Genomic DNA, 17,929 nt, shown 5'->3' with positions numbered 1-17,929 from the left:
CTGGCAGTTCCTTTCTTTGGCGAATTTGCCGGCGACTGGCAGTTCCTTTCTTTGGCGAATTTGCCGGCGACGACGCAGATGCTATGCACGCCCCATTTGACATCGCAGAGGTACTTGATGCGGCTGTAGATGCTGCTGACAACAGGGAGGATGAAGAAAATAAGTTGGAGCGAAGGTTTAAATTGTAACACACTGGCAATATGCTCTTCGATCGATCGTTCAAAGTCGTCAGGGCATATGTGAATCAGGGGTTGGTCAACAGTCATGCCCAATTGTTTTAACTGTCTAATGAATGGATCCAATGCCTGGCTCGAAAGCGTTTCAGCATCTGGCCAAGGTAGACTAGTATCGCGTTTCTGAATCCAGAGACATGCCCAGTTCTTCAGGGGTTTTGCAACTGAGAATTGATTACGTTGCAAATTCCAGCTGCCAGAATTCGGATTCGTGGGTGGCCGAGCATCCCTCCCTACCGATTTATATCTGACCTGTGGGCCCTGCAAGACTCGTCCAGGCACTGTAATTAATCCCGGCTGCACTGCAAGTCCAAATCCAGCCTGATAGATATTATTATGTTAGTAAGGGTTGAGTGAATATCTCAGTATATAAGACAGAAAAAAAGAAAAAAAGAAAAAGAAAAAGAAAAAAGAAAAAGAAAAAGAAACTAGGAACACACTTACCAAAGTGGAGTTCGCAGGCTGAGAAGCGCCTAAGATCTGTGCTCCTTTTGTATTTATCGACTTCGCATTTAGCGCAGGGCGGCGGACCGCAAACTTGATCATCTGCTGGGTTTGGGTCGTGCTTAGAGTCATATTGGGAGCCTGCCCAGGCAATACAATGCACACGTCAGGGGGCAAATATATCGGACGCTCCCGGCTTCCGATATTGACGACGGGAAGATCGGGATTTTCCAGAGTAATTTTGCGAACTATAGAATCAAGAAATATCAGTTTCTGATTCCTGCTTTTTCTCGGAGGTTAGATTTACTCACTGTCCCTGAAAAATTCAAACACGCTCACGTAGGCGCCAGCTGTACTAGAAGTATTTGCGCCCAACATTTCATCATCAGCATTGGGCTCTTTGTAAAACGTCACATCCTTCGGTCCGGCACCAACTCTCTGCACTCTTGGTTTGTTTTTCATTCCGCGGCCATCATCAATAGTGGCCACGCCTAGAATAGTCTTTATGGGTAGGACTTCGCGCCCATCACTACCAACTTTTTTCATATGCGTTAACTGCACGCGGACCGATTTTAGGAACCTGTCCAGCTTTCCCATACTGTGTCCGTAACTCTGGAAGAAACTCATCATCACCCGAGGCAATGGACCTTCTGCAAACACCGCAACGTTGCTGATTTGAACGTTCAGAAGAATGCGTGCAGTGGCTGCACGGACGCTGCCAAAGAATCCCCGTAGCACCTCTAGTCCGCCGGTCAAGTCCCATTTTTCAACGTCAGGGGGGTTTATAAAGAAATGCTTGTTTGTACCGACATTGGCGATATGTTCTGAGTCTTTGGGGTAGTATCCCATAACGACGTTCAGTGCCTGGATGACCTCTTCCTTGCCGCCGAATACAGCATTTGCACTGGTAGAAGAAAGGTAGTCCACCAGTGCACTAACTTGCAGAGTACCAGTGCGAGTAACTTTGAGAGTGTACATTCTGGCATTTGGAGCGGGCTCTAGCTCATCCTCGGCTTGGTACGTGACTATATAAGGCAACTTTTGAAGAGGTTCGAGTTCCACGCTGCTGATGATGGTGGACTTAAAGTCACTGGCGATCTTGTCGCTGAGCTTATAAAACTCCTGATCCAGGAACAGGCGGATGATCTGTTTCGCTTTTCTGCCGATGGGGAGTCTTCCCTTTTCATCCGGATCTAGAATGATTTTATAGCGGTAGAGAGAAAGATCCTGCTTCACGGCCAACTCGAAATAGTTTGCGTATAGGGTGACTTTATTCCCTTGAGTTCCGAAGGTTGGACGCTGGGGCAGTTTGGGCTCCTTGGATGTCGAACTCAAGGCTAGAACGGCAGTGTTGACATGATTTTCGACGCTCTGAACCGTACTATTTGGTTGGGGGACATGACTTTGATATCTGAGGAGTGATTCATGTCATTAGCTCTAACCCGTCAACTCGCCTTGTAGGAAATGGAAAATAGTAGTTACGAGAAGATTTCCAGATCGGAGAACCCAGCACAACTTATGGCGCTTGCTTGGGCGGCGTCTCCACTCGCGACGCCCTCTCTCCTATTACGAGGGGTGTCAGGAGTCTGTCCAAATATAGGATGTCTTTGCCCACCCCCATCCCGGCCCCCGCGGCCACCTCCACCACCACCGCGGTCAACTCGCGCTGATCCTCGACCTTTCCTCTGTGGCTTTCCTGACATCTCTCTCTCTCTCTCTCACACACACACACACACACACACACACACACGCACACAGAGTAAATCGACACAATTGTAGAAAATAGGGGATTCAAGATCGGTAAATGTAAAAGAAGTGTAAGGGGTATCAAATAAGCCGTCAGAGATTCATGATAATCATTATATGATGTATCCAACCAAACGCACACACTTGTAGATGAGTGCTGAAGAGCAAGACATAGCATGATGCAGACGGCGAGGAGGCGGGAACAGCCGCCAAATATATATACAAGAGTGCGTACGGCAAATGAACAGACGGTTCGGGTTTGTGCAAACGGGAGTACCAAGGGGATATGCAGGCCATGTCGAAGGGGTTTCCAGGATTCAAGGCTTCAAGCCTTCATTGAATGGAGTTGCTTGTTTCCCAACGGCCCTCCCTCTAGGGCTGTCGCAATTTTCCCTAGTCCCCCGTATCCTGAATGCACGATTTTGCCATGCAGACTTCTCCTTTTGATGTTAGATTGTTCCATTTGGTTGTAGCCGAGAACGAGAACGAGAACGGGGGTAAGATCCCTTGTAGAGCTTGAATGAAGGAAAGAAAACGGAGGACATAAAAAGGGAATAAGCAGAAATTGAACATGTCCAAGAACAATCAGCAGCAGCAACAAGCATGGAGAGCTAAATGTAAAACGGTAGAAATAATTATTTCCCCTTCAGAAATTACCAAAGAAAGGGTATTTAACTACTGATTGACAAGCTTGAAAGCAGCCACGAAACGGTGAGTTATTTTTTAAATAATGGGTGTTTGTTCGTTCGTGGGGAAAGGGAAATGGAAATGTCATATTTAAATAAATATTTAAAACATTTCCAAGCTTCTGTCATCTATTTTCCTTCTTCGTGTGCTTGTACAGAGTACTGTAGTTAACTACCACCATTGATTGATGACTGCTGTTGTTGATCTTATGAGATGATCATCCATTATTTGAATAACTAAATATTGCCTGAAATAAGATCATTCAACTTGTGAATGCTTCCTATAAATAATAAATAATTGCATATTTAATCACAAGCACTTACTATTTATTTGCCGCTTGGCTCGATGTTAGTCTTATCACCCAGGAAGTTAACATATATATATATATATATATATATATTGGCCTCCTTTCTTTGACTTGCTTGCTTGCTTGCCAGCTCAGCTATTTTTTTTTTTTTTTGATGATGTGTTAACACAAAACCCAGTTAAGTGGTGATACAGGCTGTATAGGTATATAAAAAATAATATATCTTCCAGCTTCAATTCGAGCAACTGTTGTTGATAATAATGAATGAGAGGTGTGCGCCTTGCTGATATTTATTATTTATCAAAAGGAAAGCTAGCTGTTCATTCAGCAGCAAAAAATATGTACTGTACTGTACATCCATTAGTTATATGGAAGCACTCCATTGCTTTGCTAACTACTTTGTTTGTTACAATAGTATTAAATACATACATACAACTGACTAACGTAGCTGGACGGAAGAAGAAGAAAAAAAAAAAAAAAGAAAGGTAACTAAAGAACAAGTATCATTAGCAGCCCAGCTTCCCCTGGGATATACATATTACCTCCCCCACCACCACCACCACCACCACCACCTCAAGGAATTACTATTATCTTAAGAAAATATAGTAAATGAGAGAGAGAGAGAGAACAATATAAACTCAAGCAACAAGTAAACAAGAAACAAGAAAACAGCTCGCGACAAAAGACAAACACAACAACCATGCCATAAAAGCACCAGTTAAAGGAAAAGAAAAATCAAAAATCAAAAATCAAAAACCTCCCCTCCTCCCCTTCTCCCCCCTAATTACCTACGCTGTAATTCTTCTCATCCTTCAACTGCAAACGAAATCCTCATCCCACTACCAACATCACCACCATCGTCACCACCAGCAACACCTTCACCCCCTTCCCCATCCCAACGTCCATCTCCATCTCCATCTCCATCTCCATCTCCATCTCCATCTCCATCTCCATCTCCATCTCCATTCCCATTCCCATTCCCATTCCCATGCACCTGCACCTGCACCTGCATCTGCATCTGCATCTGCATCTGCATCCCCCTCCCCACCCTCCCCAACTCCTCCGCAACCCCCTCAATCTCGCCAATCTTCCCCACCACGGCCTCACACTCCCTCTGCATCCCCATCTCCTCCAGCTGAAACGGCGGGATGAATTTCAAACTCGCCTTCCACAGCCCGTCGAATAGCGTCGCCAGCTCTACCGTGCGCGTCTTGAGCGCCGTGGAGACTTGCGTTGCTGCTGCTGCTATTGTTGATGGTGATGGTGGTGTAGCGGTAGGACCTTCCCCATCACCATCATCGCCATGGTGGGTTCCTAGGAGGGATGATAATGGTGAGGTTGGATCCGCCTGCCCGGTTCCGTCCTGCTCCTGCTCCTGCTCGTGCTCGTGCTCGTGCTCCTGCTTCTCAACTCCCTGCACACCCACACCCACACCCACACCCACCTCCACCGCAGCCGCAGCCGCAGCCGCAGCCTCTGCCTCCCTCTCCTCCATCCGCCGCCTCATCTCCTCCATCTCCGCCTCCATCTCCACCATCCGATTGCGCATCTCCGCAATGGTCCGCAACTGCTCCCTGTCGCGAAGAGAGAGGGCATCGGCCCGCTCGCGCTCGGCCGGACAGGCCTTGGCGAGGTGGTAGATGTAAGTCCAGTCGGTGAGGTTGAGGCGGTCGAAGCGGATCTTGGAGCCGAATTCGCTGGTGGAGGTTGGTGCTGTAACTGTAGCTGTGGCCGGCGCTGAGGTTGGCGCTGGTGCTGGAGTTGTTGATGATGGGTGGGTATGTGCCTGTGCATGTGGGTGGGTGTGCGATGGCGTAGAGGCGGGTTTACGAGTACGGTTAACGGTGGTTATGGTGGTAGTAGTGGTGGGATATGCGGGTGTAGACGGCGTGGCAGGGCGCGATGACGTGCTAATGCGCGGGCGCTTGGCTGGGCGTGCCCCTGATCTGGTCCCTGTGGAAACAGGTGTGGGCCCCGCGCCTCTGCGTCCTGATGGGGTTGACGTAGGTTTCGGTTTTGGTTTCGGCTTGCTGGCTAGGGTGTGTGATGCGCTCTAGGAAGACAGGTGAGTATATATCATGTACTCATGTACATGTATATGTATATGTACATTATAGGGAAGTGGAGCGCCAGCGACTCACAGCGATATCAGGGCCTGCAGAGGTATTCTCAGTCTGATACATGATATCACCACCCTCACTATCAGTGTCGGAGTCATCCACTTCGCTTTCACCGTAGAACTTCTCACGTGTATGTCCGGGCTTGCGGCTCCGGGGCTGCATGTTGTTTGGAAGATGGGCGGGAGAGATATTTTGCTAGATCCCATTGTTAACTAAACATGTCATATTTCCCTCTAGTTGTAGCAGATACTTTTTTCATATCTTGATAGAGAAAGAAGTAATAATAATTACCAATGCATTTTTAGCCGCAAGGTTTCGTGCTTCCTATGGAGCAGTTAGTAAAAATGTATGTACAGATGTATTATTTAGATAAATTGAATGGCTCCGGGGGGGGGGGGGGGGATGAGGGAGACTGAAAAAATTATTTCAGATATTCTTTCCACTTACATAGAACTTGAACCTCACTTGAGTATGATAGTTCGGGTAGAATGTCTGCATAAATAGTACTTACTGAATTAGAAAAGAAACAAAACAGAAAAAAGAGAAAAAAAAAAAAAAAAAAAAAAAAAAAAAAAGGTAAAGATGAGGCAATAAGCGCGTCATTATTCAGCTACGCACATCCTGAAATTCATCCCAGTTCATCTTCGAGTTCTGCAGGCGCAGCATGTACAGATTGGCCAGCCGTTCGGGTGGCCAGTCATCCTTTTTCTGGTAATGAGGGGTCATTGTTGATGTTGTTGGTTGCGGTGTCTCCTTGGGTATCTCCTTCTGGGTATCATCATCATTATTATTATTATTATTATTATTATTATTTTCGTTGCTGCTGATATTCTCAGGGGCAGGAGCAGGAGAGCTAGACCAGGGACCCCGCTGCTGCGGCTCCTCGTCGGGGCGGGATGGTAGAGTTGGCATGATATATAATATATAATCGAGCGTGTAGATGTATATATAATTAATTATAACAAATGCAAATGAGATGAGAATTAGAAGAATAGAAGGGGATAGATGGTAGAGCTCAGATAGATGAGAAGAAAGAATGGATGGAGATAGATGAGAGCTGAAGCCAGTAGGTGCCGTCTGTTCAGGATTTTGTTTTCAATCAGAGACACAAGAGAATGAAATGATATTTGTAGTGTTGAACTGACTGTGTTGAATGAGAGCATCAGTTTCAGTTTCAGAGCCCACTCTTCTACCAAAGAAAGTGATGAAAGAGGAGGCCAGAAAGAGGGGGGGGTTTGAAATCAGATCTCACTAATTAGTTCTCAGACTCCTCTCTCAATGCAGATTATTATTTGCAGTGTCTGGTCAATACAGAGTAAGTAACTTAGTGATTTGGTGGTTGGTGATGAGGTTGATTGTTGATTGTTGATTGTTGATGGTTGATGGTTGATGGTTGCACTGAAGAAAAAGTTGAAGGCTGATTAATGATGATTGGTTGATGAGTTGATTGGTTGGTTGGTTGAACATAACTGGACTGGATAGAGACAGCATCACCAACATATTATTATTATTATTATTATTTGTACAGTGTAAGTAAGAAGATATAATATCAGGTTGAAGAATGTAGAATGTTCAACATGTGAGTTGAATAGTTATGTCAACCTGGCGATTTTCTTATTCTTTTTTTTTTTTTGCTCCTTTTTCTTAGCTTGAGTCAATATGAGAAATTAATTAATTAATTAATTGCCTTCTGAGAAGCTGATATCAAAGACTGAACTTTAGTATTGTGCAGAGAGATTATATGTATTTCAAATGTTCATTCATTATTGCACATTTATGTTATTGTTATTTGTTATTTTTTATTTTTATTTTTTTCATTTTCAGATTTCCCCTCTCATGCCAACACTTAATCAAGCATCAGAAGAGACAAGAAGAAAGATGCATTTCAATATTTTACTGCATAACTAAAGATCATTTACATCTTCATGCTTAGGTCTATGACAAAGGATTATGTCTCATTCATTTGTAGAGAAGATTTCAGTCAAGGTTAAACCTGTTATATTCTTATTATCATTTATTCAATATATTATTTATTAACTATTCAATATATTATTAGCTCATTGAACAATCCAACCTGCCAAGTTTATTGGTCCCCTTCCCCTCCCCCCTCCCCCTCTACCTCTACATAAATATTTCAAGTGCGGAAGAAGATTCATATCAAAGTCCAACATCCCGCAAATCTTCGCAGGTATTATAATTAACTATATCAGCTGCACACAATTCCAGACTCCATCCGAGCAACATCAGCATGGCACAGGATAGATATTATCTACTTAAATATCCCGTGGATGCACCCAGAGTCAGTGCGACGACACTAAAAATACAAAACACTCGCGATGTCCACACGGATTACTTTCCTCTCTGGCAAAGCGATGAGCAATGTCACACGGAGTCAACCTTGCCTTAGATCATAGCTAGCATTGCTTTTTCTCTTTTTTTGTCTTTTTCTACTCTTCAGATCTATTTCCCCGCATGCGCTGAGTTCCGACTTGAGTTCTAACTCGCGGGATGGGATGGCAACCCAGAATGCTCCAGTCCAGTCCAGTCGGGTGTTGCTCTTATTTATTCCTCTTGAATCATGCATTTTGCATTTTACAGTGCAGACTGCGGGAGGGGATACCTTCACACTATGCATTCCTGCCATTGCATACCTTACTACTATATACCACACCTATATACATCCCAGTTATTGCAGGACGCCGGTCGTTTCTTCCCAGAGCCTACAGCAGGCTATAGCTCTTAATATAAAGTCGGGAAGGAGCCTGTTAGAATGCTACTATTGTGTTTATACGCACCGAGAGACACATATCTCGTCTCAGGCAATCTCCTCTCTTCCTGGTTGAAATCCTCCAGATCATCCATCCAAGCTTGACAGGTAAATTCCTGAATTTCAGAATTCCTAGACTCCTAGGCATCATTGAAAAAGACTGTCTCGTATACAGGCTATGTGCGACAAATTCAAGGTTATCGTCTCCTTGTCTTCTTGAAGTACTTTTTCACTTATATACCTTGACAATTCCCCTTACCAGCTTCTTTCCAAAAGGACACCACCTCCACATATACATATGCACTTCCGCCCTGCAAGTGTCGACAATATATACGTATATCCATCCACCATGCTAAACCTCCTCCTAATCCCCCTTCTCTGCATGCCCCTTTCCCTCGTCCTCGCCCTCGCCCTCGCCCGCCCCAACACTCACCAACTCTCCCCGCGCACCAAAACCGGCAACCCCATCATAGAAGGCTGGTACGCCGACCCAGAACTACGCATCTACGAGGGCGCCTACTACCTCTACCCGACCTACTCCGCGGCCTTCGATAGCCAAACCTTCTTCGACGCCTTCGTCTCCCACGACCTGCTCACCTGGGAACCCACCGGCCGCCTCCTCGACTTTGCTGACGTGCCTTGGACCACCAACCGTGCCGCCTGGGCCCCCACAGTCGGCCACAAGGATGGCTCTTACTATCTCTACTACTCTGCCGGCGAAGGGGTCGGCATCGGGGTTGCCGTTTCTCACTCGCCGGCGGGGCCCTTTACGGATGTACTGGGCGGGCCGTTGATTGGGGAGTATGTATTTGGCGCCCAGCCTATTGACGCGATGGTGTTTATGGATTCGGATGGGAATGAGGGCGGGAAAGGTGAGGGGAGGAATTATTTGTACTGGGGCGGCTGGGGACATGCGGTTGTGGGGGAGCTGGCGGATGATATGGTGTCGTTTAAGGGGGATTTTGTAGAAGTGACGCCTGATAAGGAGTATGTGGAGGGTCCGTGGATGCTGAAGAGGAAGGGCGTTTATTACTTTCTTTATAGTGTCGGCGGGTGAGTATAATTTTTTTTTTTTTTTTTTTTTTTTTTCCCTCCCTTCTTTACTCTTTCGTTTCATGCTTAACCATATATATATATATATACGATTAAAACAGATGGGGAGACCCTTCCTATGCCGTTAAATACGTCAAAGCCGACAACCCAATGGGCCCATTCGACGGACCCTCCAAGTTGATACTCAGCAGCGATCCAGCCATTGGCACCAGCACGGGCCATAATAGCATCTTCCATGTCGACGACGAGTATTTTATTGTCTACCATCGCCGGTCTCCGACTGATACTGAGCGCGACCATCGAGTTGTGTGCATTGATAAATTGGAATTTAATGACGACGGGGAGATCGAGGTTGTCAAAATTACGAACGAGGGGGTCGACGGGATTAGGTTGGAACGTAACTAGTAGTTATGAGCCGGGTTTCACCTGAGTGGTTGAGTCGCAAAGTGTGGAAATATAGGTTTAGATATATGTATAGCAGACATGCGCATGGCAACGATTCTTTGGGAGGGAAGGAGAACATGACCATCTTAGAAAGGAAGTATATTATTAGGTATGTGGTCTTAGTTTAGGCAGAATTATCCCGTCCATTTATGTAACGCCGACATAATATCATCCATATATATCTATATATCCCATCCCATTCCATCCATAAACACCCAGTAATCCAGAAAACGCATGAAAAAATCGAAAACACTACACCACATCCATACCCATATCCCACATTTCATACAGCCGGAACAATCCCCACCCCAGCGCATCCCGCAAAACACCCCGTCGGTCTCCTCGGGTCATAATACCCACCGACCTCCACCTCCTCATCCGTCTCACTCTCCGCATCCGCATCCGCATCCGCATCCCCTCGCCTCGCAGCCAACGATTCACCTTTACCAATCGAAGCGGTGGTACCCCGACCTCTCCCCCCCTCCTGGGGCCCCTCCTTCTCGCCCTCCTCCTCCTCTTCTCCCAACGGATTCTTCTTCCCAACCCCCTTCCCCACCCCACCCCCAACAGCCGTAAACGAACTCTTAAACCCGCCCTTCTTAAACCCTCCTCCCGTGCCCGCACTGCCACCACCAATCCCACCACCACCACCACCACCCCCCGAGACCTCCACCCTCACAATCCCCGCCTCCTCATCCCTCTTCCGCTCCTCCCTCCGCGCCCTCTCCGCCGCCAGCGGGTCGCGCGACAGCTGCTTCAGATCGCGCAGCCGCTTACGGTGCTGGTGGTCATAGGAGCCGATGTGCGCTTCGTACTCCGGGTGGCGCGAGTAGGATTTGTTGCAGAGGGTGCAGGTGAAGGCGGTTAGGGCGTTGCGGGCGGATTCAGTTTTGGGGGCTGGGTTTGTGAAGGCGCGCTGCTGGGGGGAAGAGGGGTCAGTGGGTGTGTTTCCAAGGTTGTGTATATTATATTGATGGGGGTTGAAGGGGGAGGAGCGGGGGGGGACGGACTGGAGGCATTTTTGGGAGGTTTGAGGGAGGTGTTTTTTATTTCTTTTTTTTTTTCTTTCCCTGGCTGGATATTATTGTTTGCGGGAGGTCAGGATGGCATGATGTAGTGTTTGTTTTGGACCTTCAGCTAGGTATAGAACTGATATTATCGCGAGGTAGATGGATGCTGTGCAATGTTTATGTATCTAATATCAGCGTATTCTGCCGCTGAGAACAAAGGCGGTGAACATATTCGGGGGAAAGCCAAGCTTCTACCTTCAACTATTCTTCTTCTCTTCTTCTCTTCCTTTATTAGAGCCAAGCTGGTAGTTTATTCTACTCTTCAATTGTTAACTAACTATATTTCAAGTTATAACCCGATATACATTGCCTTATTTACGCCAAATAAAGCCGCTTGTAGATATTGGTCAATCTACTATTTATTACCACCGACATCTCTGGCCGTTCCATGTCATAACATTCCTATGGATGGACAACACCAACCACACGGCCAACGACGACGACGCCCGTCTGAAACTGAAGACTCGTTCGTAGATCCTCTGCAGGAACTCGACCCGTCACCTCTCGACTGGACCCCGGACCTGGAACAGGGCGGATACTCCCCCAACATCTCCTCCTCCCGCAAATCCTCAGAAACACGCAGCTATGAAAGCGAAAGCAAGCACAGAAGTAGCCCAGTTCGACATGTAGGGCTAAGTGGAAAGGGTTGGGAATACTGGCGTACGCTATATCCTCTCTATTTACCTCCTTACCTCCTTATCACCACTCGGGAAAAAAAAAAATGAAACGTTTCCAACAAAAATATAGTCTCAACCCTCCAGCGAACATCCACCTACCCGCCCACCCTCTTCCTAACCATGCACTTCACAAACACCTCCCTACTCCCCCTCCTCACCAACTCCATCTCAGCCTCCGAACCCTATCTCCTCCTCACCCGCCCCTTCTACCAATCCCCCGCCCTCGAACCCCTCCTTCTCACGCTCCCCATCGTCACCCACCTCGCCTCAGGAGTCGCCCTCCGCATCCTCCGCGCCCGCCGCCGCGCCCGCCTCTACGGCGCCGAAACCCGCGCCCAGCGCCACGAGCTCCGCGCCTCGGGTCACTGGAGACGGCCCAGCGCCCAGGCCTGGCTGGGCTACCTGCTGCTGCCGCTGCTCGGGTCGCACGTGCTGGTCAACCGCGTTGTGCCGGTGGTGGTGGACGGGGGCAGCTCTGGGGTTGGGCTGGGGTTTGTGGCGCATGGGATTGCGCGGGCGCCGTGGATTATGCGCGGCTGGTATGCGGCGCTGGTTGGGGTGGGTGTGTGGCATGTTGTCGGGGGGTGGGCGTGGTGGATGGGCTATAGGCAGGAAATGACGGAGACGGGGAAGGGGACGGGGAAGGGGAAGAGTAAAGGGGCCGGTGGGGGGTTTTTGGGGTCGTTGGAGTGGAGGAAGAGGTCGAGGAGGGTTAGACGGGCTGTTATTGGGGTTTCGGTGGCTGGGGTTGGGTTGTGGTTGGCTGGTGGATTGGGGATTTTGGGGCAGGGGGGAGTGGGAAGGGGGTGGGAGGCAAAGGGATGGGATAATATATATAGAGAGGTGCCGTTGTTAGGGTGGGTTATGGGGTTGAAATGATTTGGGGATGGGATATGATTTTGCATTTCATGTCTGTGTAGTTCGTATAGATAAATACACCATTTTTGGGAGGTAGCTAGCTACTAGAATAATAGACGTTTCTCAATGGAAGTATTTCCCTTGGAATATGAGAGGAAATTAACATACAATTGAGACCAAATTACCCAACTAAATCACTCTTGTAGATATTCGCCTTCCCCATCGTTTTCTTGCAACCTCAATATCCCCTCCCCCTGGCTCGGCATTCCCACTGATGCGATATCGGAGCAATCGTGTTTCGCCGAAAGTGACAGAACGAACATCCAACGCCGGCAATCACAAAAACGCAGAAAAACATCTCAGGAGTTTAAACAGACAGAGCAGCATGGAAAGGAGAAATAAAACATCTGAATTAACACCAATTGACGATGTGAATTACTCCCTTTTTCCAACATACACCCCACTGGCTGTCATCCACCCGGTTACAGCACAGCACAGCATATACTGCGTATACATATGGATGATTACCGAGCGGGATGCCGAATGAATCACGGCAGACAGAGCCAATGCCGAAGCTGCAGCCAGCTAACAAAAAATTCCCTGCGCCGGTGCGAATCCAGTCCATAGCCGCCTGCCCCGCAATCAAAATCTAACCCCGCCGAATATCTGCGTAAAAAAACATGGAATAAAAGGAACGGCGAAGTCCGCTTCTGGCCGAGAGATTCCATCTCAAAATTTTCTTTTCCTCTTCCGTCTCAGCCCCCTATTCCCCTCTTTTGTCATGAATTCCTCTATACACACACACACACACACACACACACACACACACATATATATATATATATAGATGCCCGACACACCAGAGATGACCACCCACAAAATCCTCGTCCTGCCCGGCGACGGCATCGGCCCCGAAATCACCGCCGAAGCCCTCAAAGTCCTTTCCGCCTTCTCCTCCCAGACACGCACCTTCACCCTCCGCACCGAGCTAATAGGCGGCTGCAGCATCGACGCCCACGGTACCCCCGTAACGGACGCTGTCATCCAAGCCGCCCTAGACTCCGATGCGGTCCTGTTCGCGTCTGTCGGCGGGCCAAAATGGGACAGAGTCCGTCGCGGCCTGGAGGGGCCGGAGGGGGGCCTGCTGCAGCTGCGCAAGGCGATGAATGTATATGGGAACCTGCGGCCGTGTATATCGCCATGCAGGGCGGTGACGAGGGAGTTTAGTCCGTTCAAGGAGGAGGTGGTCGAAGGGGTGGAGTTTTTGGTGCTCAGGGAGAATTGTGGCGGGGCGTATTTTGGGAAGAAGGTGGAGGAGAGGGATTATGGTAATTAAATATATTATATATATTTTTTTCTTTCCCCTGTTATATTAGTTATATAGTTATTTATATACTAATCTACCCAGCAATGGACGAATGGGGCTACAGCGCCCCCGAAGTCTCCCGCATCGCCCGCCTGGCCGCCTACCTGGCCATGCACCACAAAAGCCCAACCTTCTCCAACAACCCCCTCCCCCATAATCTCCCTCGACAAAGCCAACGTGCTCGCCTCCTCGCGCCTCTGGCGCCGCGTCGTCACCGAAACCATCGCCACCGAATTCCCCCAGCTCAAACTCACCCACCAGCTCGCCGACAGCGCCTCGCTGCTCATGGCTACCAAGCCGCGCGTGCTGAACGGCGTGCTGCTGGCGGATAATACCTTTGGCGACATGTTGTCGGACCAGGCTGGGTCGATTGTGGGCAGCTTGGGCGTGCTGCCTAGTGCGAGCTTGAGTGGCGTGCCCGGGGAAGATGGGAAGGAGGGTCTGAAGGGGTTGTATGAGCCGACGCATGGCTCGGCGCCGGAGTATGTATTCCCCCCCCCCCCCCCCGGGGCCCCCCTCTTGACATTGGCTTATATAAAAAGCAGGAAGTAGATAGGGCAAGAAGAAAGAATGAAAGAAGAAAGGAGGATAAGTGGATGGACGCTGATCCCCTCTGTTCTCAAATATAGCATCGCCGGCCAAAGCAAAGCGAACCCCGTCGCCATGATCCTGTGCGTGGCGATGATGTTCCGCTATTCGTTCCACATGGAGGCCGAGGCTCAGTTGATTGAGCAGGCTGTGTCCGCTGTGCTGGAGTCGGGGGTTCGCACTCCGGATTTGGGTGGGAAGGCAAAAACGGCGGAGGTTGGGGATGCGATCGTCGAATGTATCAAGAAGAATGGCGGTTCGTAGGGGGTGGAATTTTGTGGCCTGCATGTATTTCCTGGGATTGAGGGATAAGAGGAAATGGGTATTTATTTTTACGTCTTGGTTAAAATGCTTTGTTATTCTTAAGGTATAGAGGGAGTATGATGCATGTATAGATTCAATTCATATATGAAGGAGTTGCATATGCATGCAAATGCATTGCTTATCTGATACCAGAAGCATACTGCCGCTTTTTCCTCTAGAAATCCAGGGGATTGGGCGTGTATTAAATGATACACAAAGCCAAATACAATGACGTAAAATTTTTCACTTCCCACCCCTCGACGCCCTATTCATTGGCCCCCAATTCGCCCTCGGATTCATCTGATACCGCGTCAGTCTCTTGCTCCGATGCGCCGCGAGCACGGTCCTACCCAGAGCCTCATCAAACACGATTTTCAATGTGCTTGGATCCGGGCTTCTGGGGGATGGAGAACGTGACCGTCTGGGGCTTCTTCTTCGGGGTGAAGCACGTCGTTGATGTTGTTGATTCTCCGGAGTGGCTTTTTCACTCTTGGGAGGAGGAGTACTACCACACTCGGCTCCATTTTTGCGCTTGTCATCGGCCCTTTTGGGTCCGGTACCAGCACGATACAAGGCAGATTCAATCCTCATGATCAGATCGGAGACCTCCCTCGACCCTTCTACCGCCGCTAGCACATCCCGCTTCAGCCCTCTCAGCTTCGCTCCCGCATCGTCATCCACACGGCTCTCGCCATCACCGTCAACATCCCTCTTCCGCCTCATAATTCCCATCCCCGCCGTCCCCTCCCGAATACTGCCCTCCTTAACGGGGCACTTCTGCCTCACCCACTCACGTATAATTTCCCAAATGACGTTCCACGGCGCGTCCGTTCGCACGGAGCCGGCCTTCGTATGGCTGCGACTGGATTTGTAGCCCAGGTGGCGCAGGGCGCCGCGCAGACAGTCTTCGGAGATTGTTTGGGTGTGCACGACTTTGCAGACGTAACTGGGCATGAAGAAAAAGGGATGAGGGTCGAGTTTGGCCGGGTCAGTGCGGGGGATTATGAGAGACGGTGCGTCTTTTTCTTTCCCGTTCGTGGTAGTCTCTGGAATAACAACAGCAGAGTTATCAGAGTCAGGAGCGGGGGTAGTTTCGCATGAGGATCCTTCCATATCCAAATCCTCCTCTAACGCGGTTGAAAGCATCCCCTCGATTCTCCCCACGGTGGGGTATGTCTCCTTATCTGCGCCGGGAAGTAGATCCAAAATCCGCTGGATAAAGATGTTGTTGTGCAACGGGCCCGCCCACATGGGGCCAGCAAGGTGAGTCTTAAATCCGCAGTGCTCGCATGTAGGTGCCGTAGCTGGTCCCTGCGCGAAGCCATGGTGATAGTAGGGGTTTCCCTTCCTATCAGTCCTACATCTATTCACAGCGAGAGGCTGCGTCTTCCATGCCCCGCAGCCGTTATCGCAGTTATATACAACCATAGACTTCCCAGCTGTGAATTTCACCTCTGCCGGTGAGCGGTGGACACGGACGAAGACCCTTGCATAGAAATCGATAGAGAGGGAGAGGAGGGGTTCGATGGCTAGGCCATACTTGGCGCCTGAGCTTGCGATTGCGTGTAGGATGAGTCGGAGGCCGGCTTCGTGTGACTGCGGGCCTTTGAAGGGTATGCCGCCATATAGTGCGTAAGTTTTCTCGGGATAGCCGTTGGAGGCAAACACGCTTGCATCTGTGCATGTTACGCACAGCAGACCGCCATCGGTGATGGCCTGGATGGCAGCGTCCAGGAACGGCGCCGCGGTGCCGTAGGGATCAAGATCAACGACGTCAAATTTTCCAAAATTATTGCTGTCCTTGATCCTGGGTCCACGGAGGATGCTATACATGTACGCACAGGCATCACCGGTGTTGGGTACGACAACGTCCCCGACGCCATTGTGCTTAATGTTCAACTTCATGGACTCGATCGCGTCGGGGGAGAGGTCGTTGGCGACGATGCGGGTTGTGAAGGGGATTTCCTTCGCGTAGCGGAGGGCGCGGAGACCGGTTGCAGAGAGAGCATCGAGGATGGAAAAGGAGGGGACCCTAGTTTGCTCTGTTGTAGATGTGGTTGCAGTTGTAGTTGTATCTTGTTGATCCGCCTGAACGCCGTTCTCAAGAGCACTCCCCTTCTCCCCGTCCTCCCCTTCCGCTTTACTCCCCCCTTCCACGCCCCTTCCCCCAACATCCGTAACCCCTCTCTTCCTCTTCCTCCCTTTCGACCCCTTCTTATTTAGCGCCGCCTTCTCCATCTTCTCCTTTTTCACCAGAATCGCATGCTCCCCATACGCGCGGATCGCCAAAACGCTCAAGTCGCGATTGAACTGCTGAATCGGGTTGTAGAAGACAGACTGGGCCTCTTGCTGCCGCTGTTGCTGCTGCTGTTTCCCCTGCTGTTTCTTCCCTTCTCGTTGCGACTCCGCATCCACCTCAACGGCCGTCACCTTCTCCTCCTCCCCTGATCCCACTACTCCATGCGCCGCCGTCCCATCCCGCACTTGCCTTTCCCCTTGCGATCGCGGTATAAGTATATACGCCAAACCCTCTTTCACCACCACATACTCCTTCCCCTCGTGCTGTAAAATCTGCCCCGCACTCAGTTCCACACCCGATTCCACGGCCGGCGCGGGAGAGCTGGAGTTCTGCACAGTCGTCTGGGTCATGGCGGCGGCGGCAATCGTCGAACTATCACTCGTGCTCGTGAATGTACGTTTACACCGAAACATGGGGAATCGCAACTCAAAGTTGGAACGGAGCTTCTCCTCTCCGTGGAGGGACGGAAACGCGGTAGAGAAGCACTTGATGTTATTAGTGTGGGGTGTGTTGCGGAGGAGCGGCGGGAGTCTACGACCGAGAGTTGTAGATGTTGGGAGGGCTGAATTTGTTGCCCAACATAGCAAAAATTCGGAATTTATGCGGATACGTGTGCGTGCGTTTCTTGGGAAGAGGCACTGGTGCATTGACGTTCCATAGAAGGCGCCTGAAGCGTATGGCTGTGGGTGTTTCTTGTGTCAGTATGAGGCTTTGTGGTGCGGAAGTTTTTTTTTACTGTCAGATATAGCACGTGACTAGTTTTCGGAGCCCTGGAGGTTTTTGGGGGAGAAAAGAGTCAGTCAGAATTCAGAAAAGGGAAAGAAATTCGGAATTGAGAAAATATTCTTGAGTGTACTTTTACGTGCGATGACAGAGGTTTTCCTTCCAGAGAGAAGAAATACAATACGGTATGACAGAAAGATAGCACCAGAACCTGGTGAGATGATAACTAGACGCACTTCAATGA

General features: G+C 49.3%; 7 protein-coding genes across 9 annotated transcripts in view; 3 read left to right on the top strand and 4 right to left on the bottom strand.

Annotated features, from left to right (window-relative positions):
• The window catches only part of BDBG_09197, a gene marked incomplete at its 5' end in the record, with an annotated part of 4,877 nt that extends 1,729 nt beyond the window's left edge, over positions 1-3,148 (bottom strand). The window contains 4 exons of one of the 2 annotated variants that reach the window (XM_002620465.2): positions 37-554; positions 678-925; positions 989-2,088; positions 2,160-2,380. In XM_002620465.2, coding sequence (XP_002620511.1) covers positions 37-554; positions 678-925; positions 989-2,088; positions 2,160-2,380 — 2,087 coding nt within the window. Of the gene's footprint in view, positions 1-36; positions 555-677; positions 926-988 lie in introns of both variants that reach the window. The other variant, XM_031723902.1, reaches the window with a different exon arrangement.
• A 1,074-nt stretch (positions 3,149-4,222) lies between these two features.
• On the bottom strand, positions 4,223-7,006 carry BDBG_09196 (the record flags this gene model as incomplete). 2 transcript variants are annotated; one of them, XM_002620464.2, is made up of 6 exons in its annotated part: positions 6,790-6,912; positions 6,156-6,681; positions 5,985-6,029; positions 5,829-5,861; positions 5,559-5,732; positions 4,223-5,470 (listed from the first exon to the last, which is right to left on the bottom strand). In XM_002620464.2, exons 2-6 carry the CDS (start codon positions 6,447-6,449, stop codon positions 4,223-4,225), a joined length of 1,794 nt encoding a protein of 597 aa, XP_002620510.1. In that variant the 5' UTR covers positions 6,450-6,681; positions 6,790-6,912. The 2 variants fall into 2 exon arrangements, with proteins under 2 accessions (XP_002620510.1, XP_031581269.1); XM_031723901.1 differs by having other exon boundaries at positions 5,788-5,861; positions 6,156-7,006.
• Positions 7,007-7,657: 651 nt separating this feature from the next.
• On the top strand, positions 7,658-10,031 carry BDBG_09195 (murein transglycosylase). The gene is made up of 2 exons (XM_002620463.2): positions 7,658-9,357; positions 9,459-10,031. The coding sequence occupies exons 1-2, from the start codon at positions 8,603-8,605 to the stop codon at positions 9,760-9,762; spliced, it is 1,059 nt and encodes a 352-aa protein (XP_002620509.2). The 5' UTR covers positions 7,658-8,602; the 3' UTR covers positions 9,763-10,031.
• BDBG_09194 (uncharacterized protein) lies at positions 9,735-10,967 on the bottom strand. The gene is made up of 2 exons (XM_031723900.1): positions 10,812-10,967; positions 9,735-10,717 (listed from the first exon to the last, which is right to left on the bottom strand). Exons 1-2 carry the CDS (start codon positions 10,818-10,820, stop codon positions 10,085-10,087), a joined length of 642 nt encoding a protein of 213 aa, XP_031581268.1. The 5' UTR covers positions 10,821-10,967; the 3' UTR covers positions 9,735-10,084.
• Positions 10,968-11,088: 121 nt separating this feature from the next.
• BDBG_09193 (uncharacterized protein) lies at positions 11,089-12,762 on the top strand. The gene is made up of 2 exons (XM_002620461.2): positions 11,089-11,531; positions 11,619-12,762. The coding sequence occupies exons 1-2, from the start codon at positions 11,276-11,278 to the stop codon at positions 12,425-12,427; spliced, it is 1,065 nt and encodes a 354-aa protein (XP_002620507.1). The 5' UTR covers positions 11,089-11,275; the 3' UTR covers positions 12,428-12,762.
• Positions 12,222-17,824, bottom strand: BDBG_09191 (tRNA (guanine26-N2/guanine27-N2)-dimethyltransferase). The gene has a single exon (XM_002620459.2). The coding sequence runs from the start codon at positions 17,607-17,609 to the stop codon at positions 14,907-14,909; it is 2,703 nt and encodes a 900-aa protein (XP_002620505.2). The 5' UTR covers positions 17,610-17,824; the 3' UTR covers positions 12,222-14,906.
• Positions 13,272-14,624, top strand: BDBG_09192 (3-isopropylmalate dehydrogenase; the record flags this gene model as incomplete). The annotated part of the gene is made up of 3 exons (XM_031723899.1): positions 13,272-13,715; positions 13,815-14,254; positions 14,402-14,624. 3 exons carry the CDS (start codon positions 13,272-13,274, stop codon positions 14,622-14,624), a joined length of 1,107 nt encoding a protein of 368 aa, XP_031581267.1.
• Positions 17,825-17,929: the final 105 nt, after the last annotated feature.

Source organism: Blastomyces gilchristii (genome assembly GCF_000003855.2).
Source record: "Blastomyces gilchristii SLH14081 genomic scaffold supercont1.36, whole genome shotgun sequence".
NCBI lineage: Eukaryota > Fungi > Ascomycota > Eurotiomycetes > Onygenales > Ajellomycetaceae > Blastomyces > Blastomyces gilchristii.
The sequence above is the reverse complement of the archived record's forward strand: the minus strand, read 5'-3'. Positions and strand labels throughout refer to the sequence as shown.

What these genes read in the sequence shown, in the direction of transcription:
- BDBG_09195 (XM_002620463.2), top strand. Translation starts at nt 8,603, where the DNA reads ATGCACTTCCGCCCTGCAAGTGTCGACAATATATACGTATATCCATCC. An exon ending in TTTCTTTATAGTGTCGGCGG is followed by an intron (nt 9,358 to 9,458) that starts GTGAGTATAATT and finishes CGATTAAAACAG; the next exon opens with ATGGGGAGACCCTTCCTATG.
- BDBG_09193 (XM_002620461.2), top strand. Translation starts at nt 11,276, where the DNA reads ATGGATGGACAACACCAACCACACGGCCAACGACGACGACGCCCGTCT. An exon ending in AAAGGGTTGGGAATACTGGC is followed by an intron (nt 11,532 to 11,618) that starts GTACGCTATATC and finishes ACAAAAATATAG; the next exon opens with TCTCAACCCTCCAGCGAACA.
- BDBG_09191 (XM_002620459.2), bottom strand. Translation starts at nt 17,609, where the DNA reads ATGCACCAGTGCCTCTTCCCAAGAAACGCACGCACACGTATCCGCATA.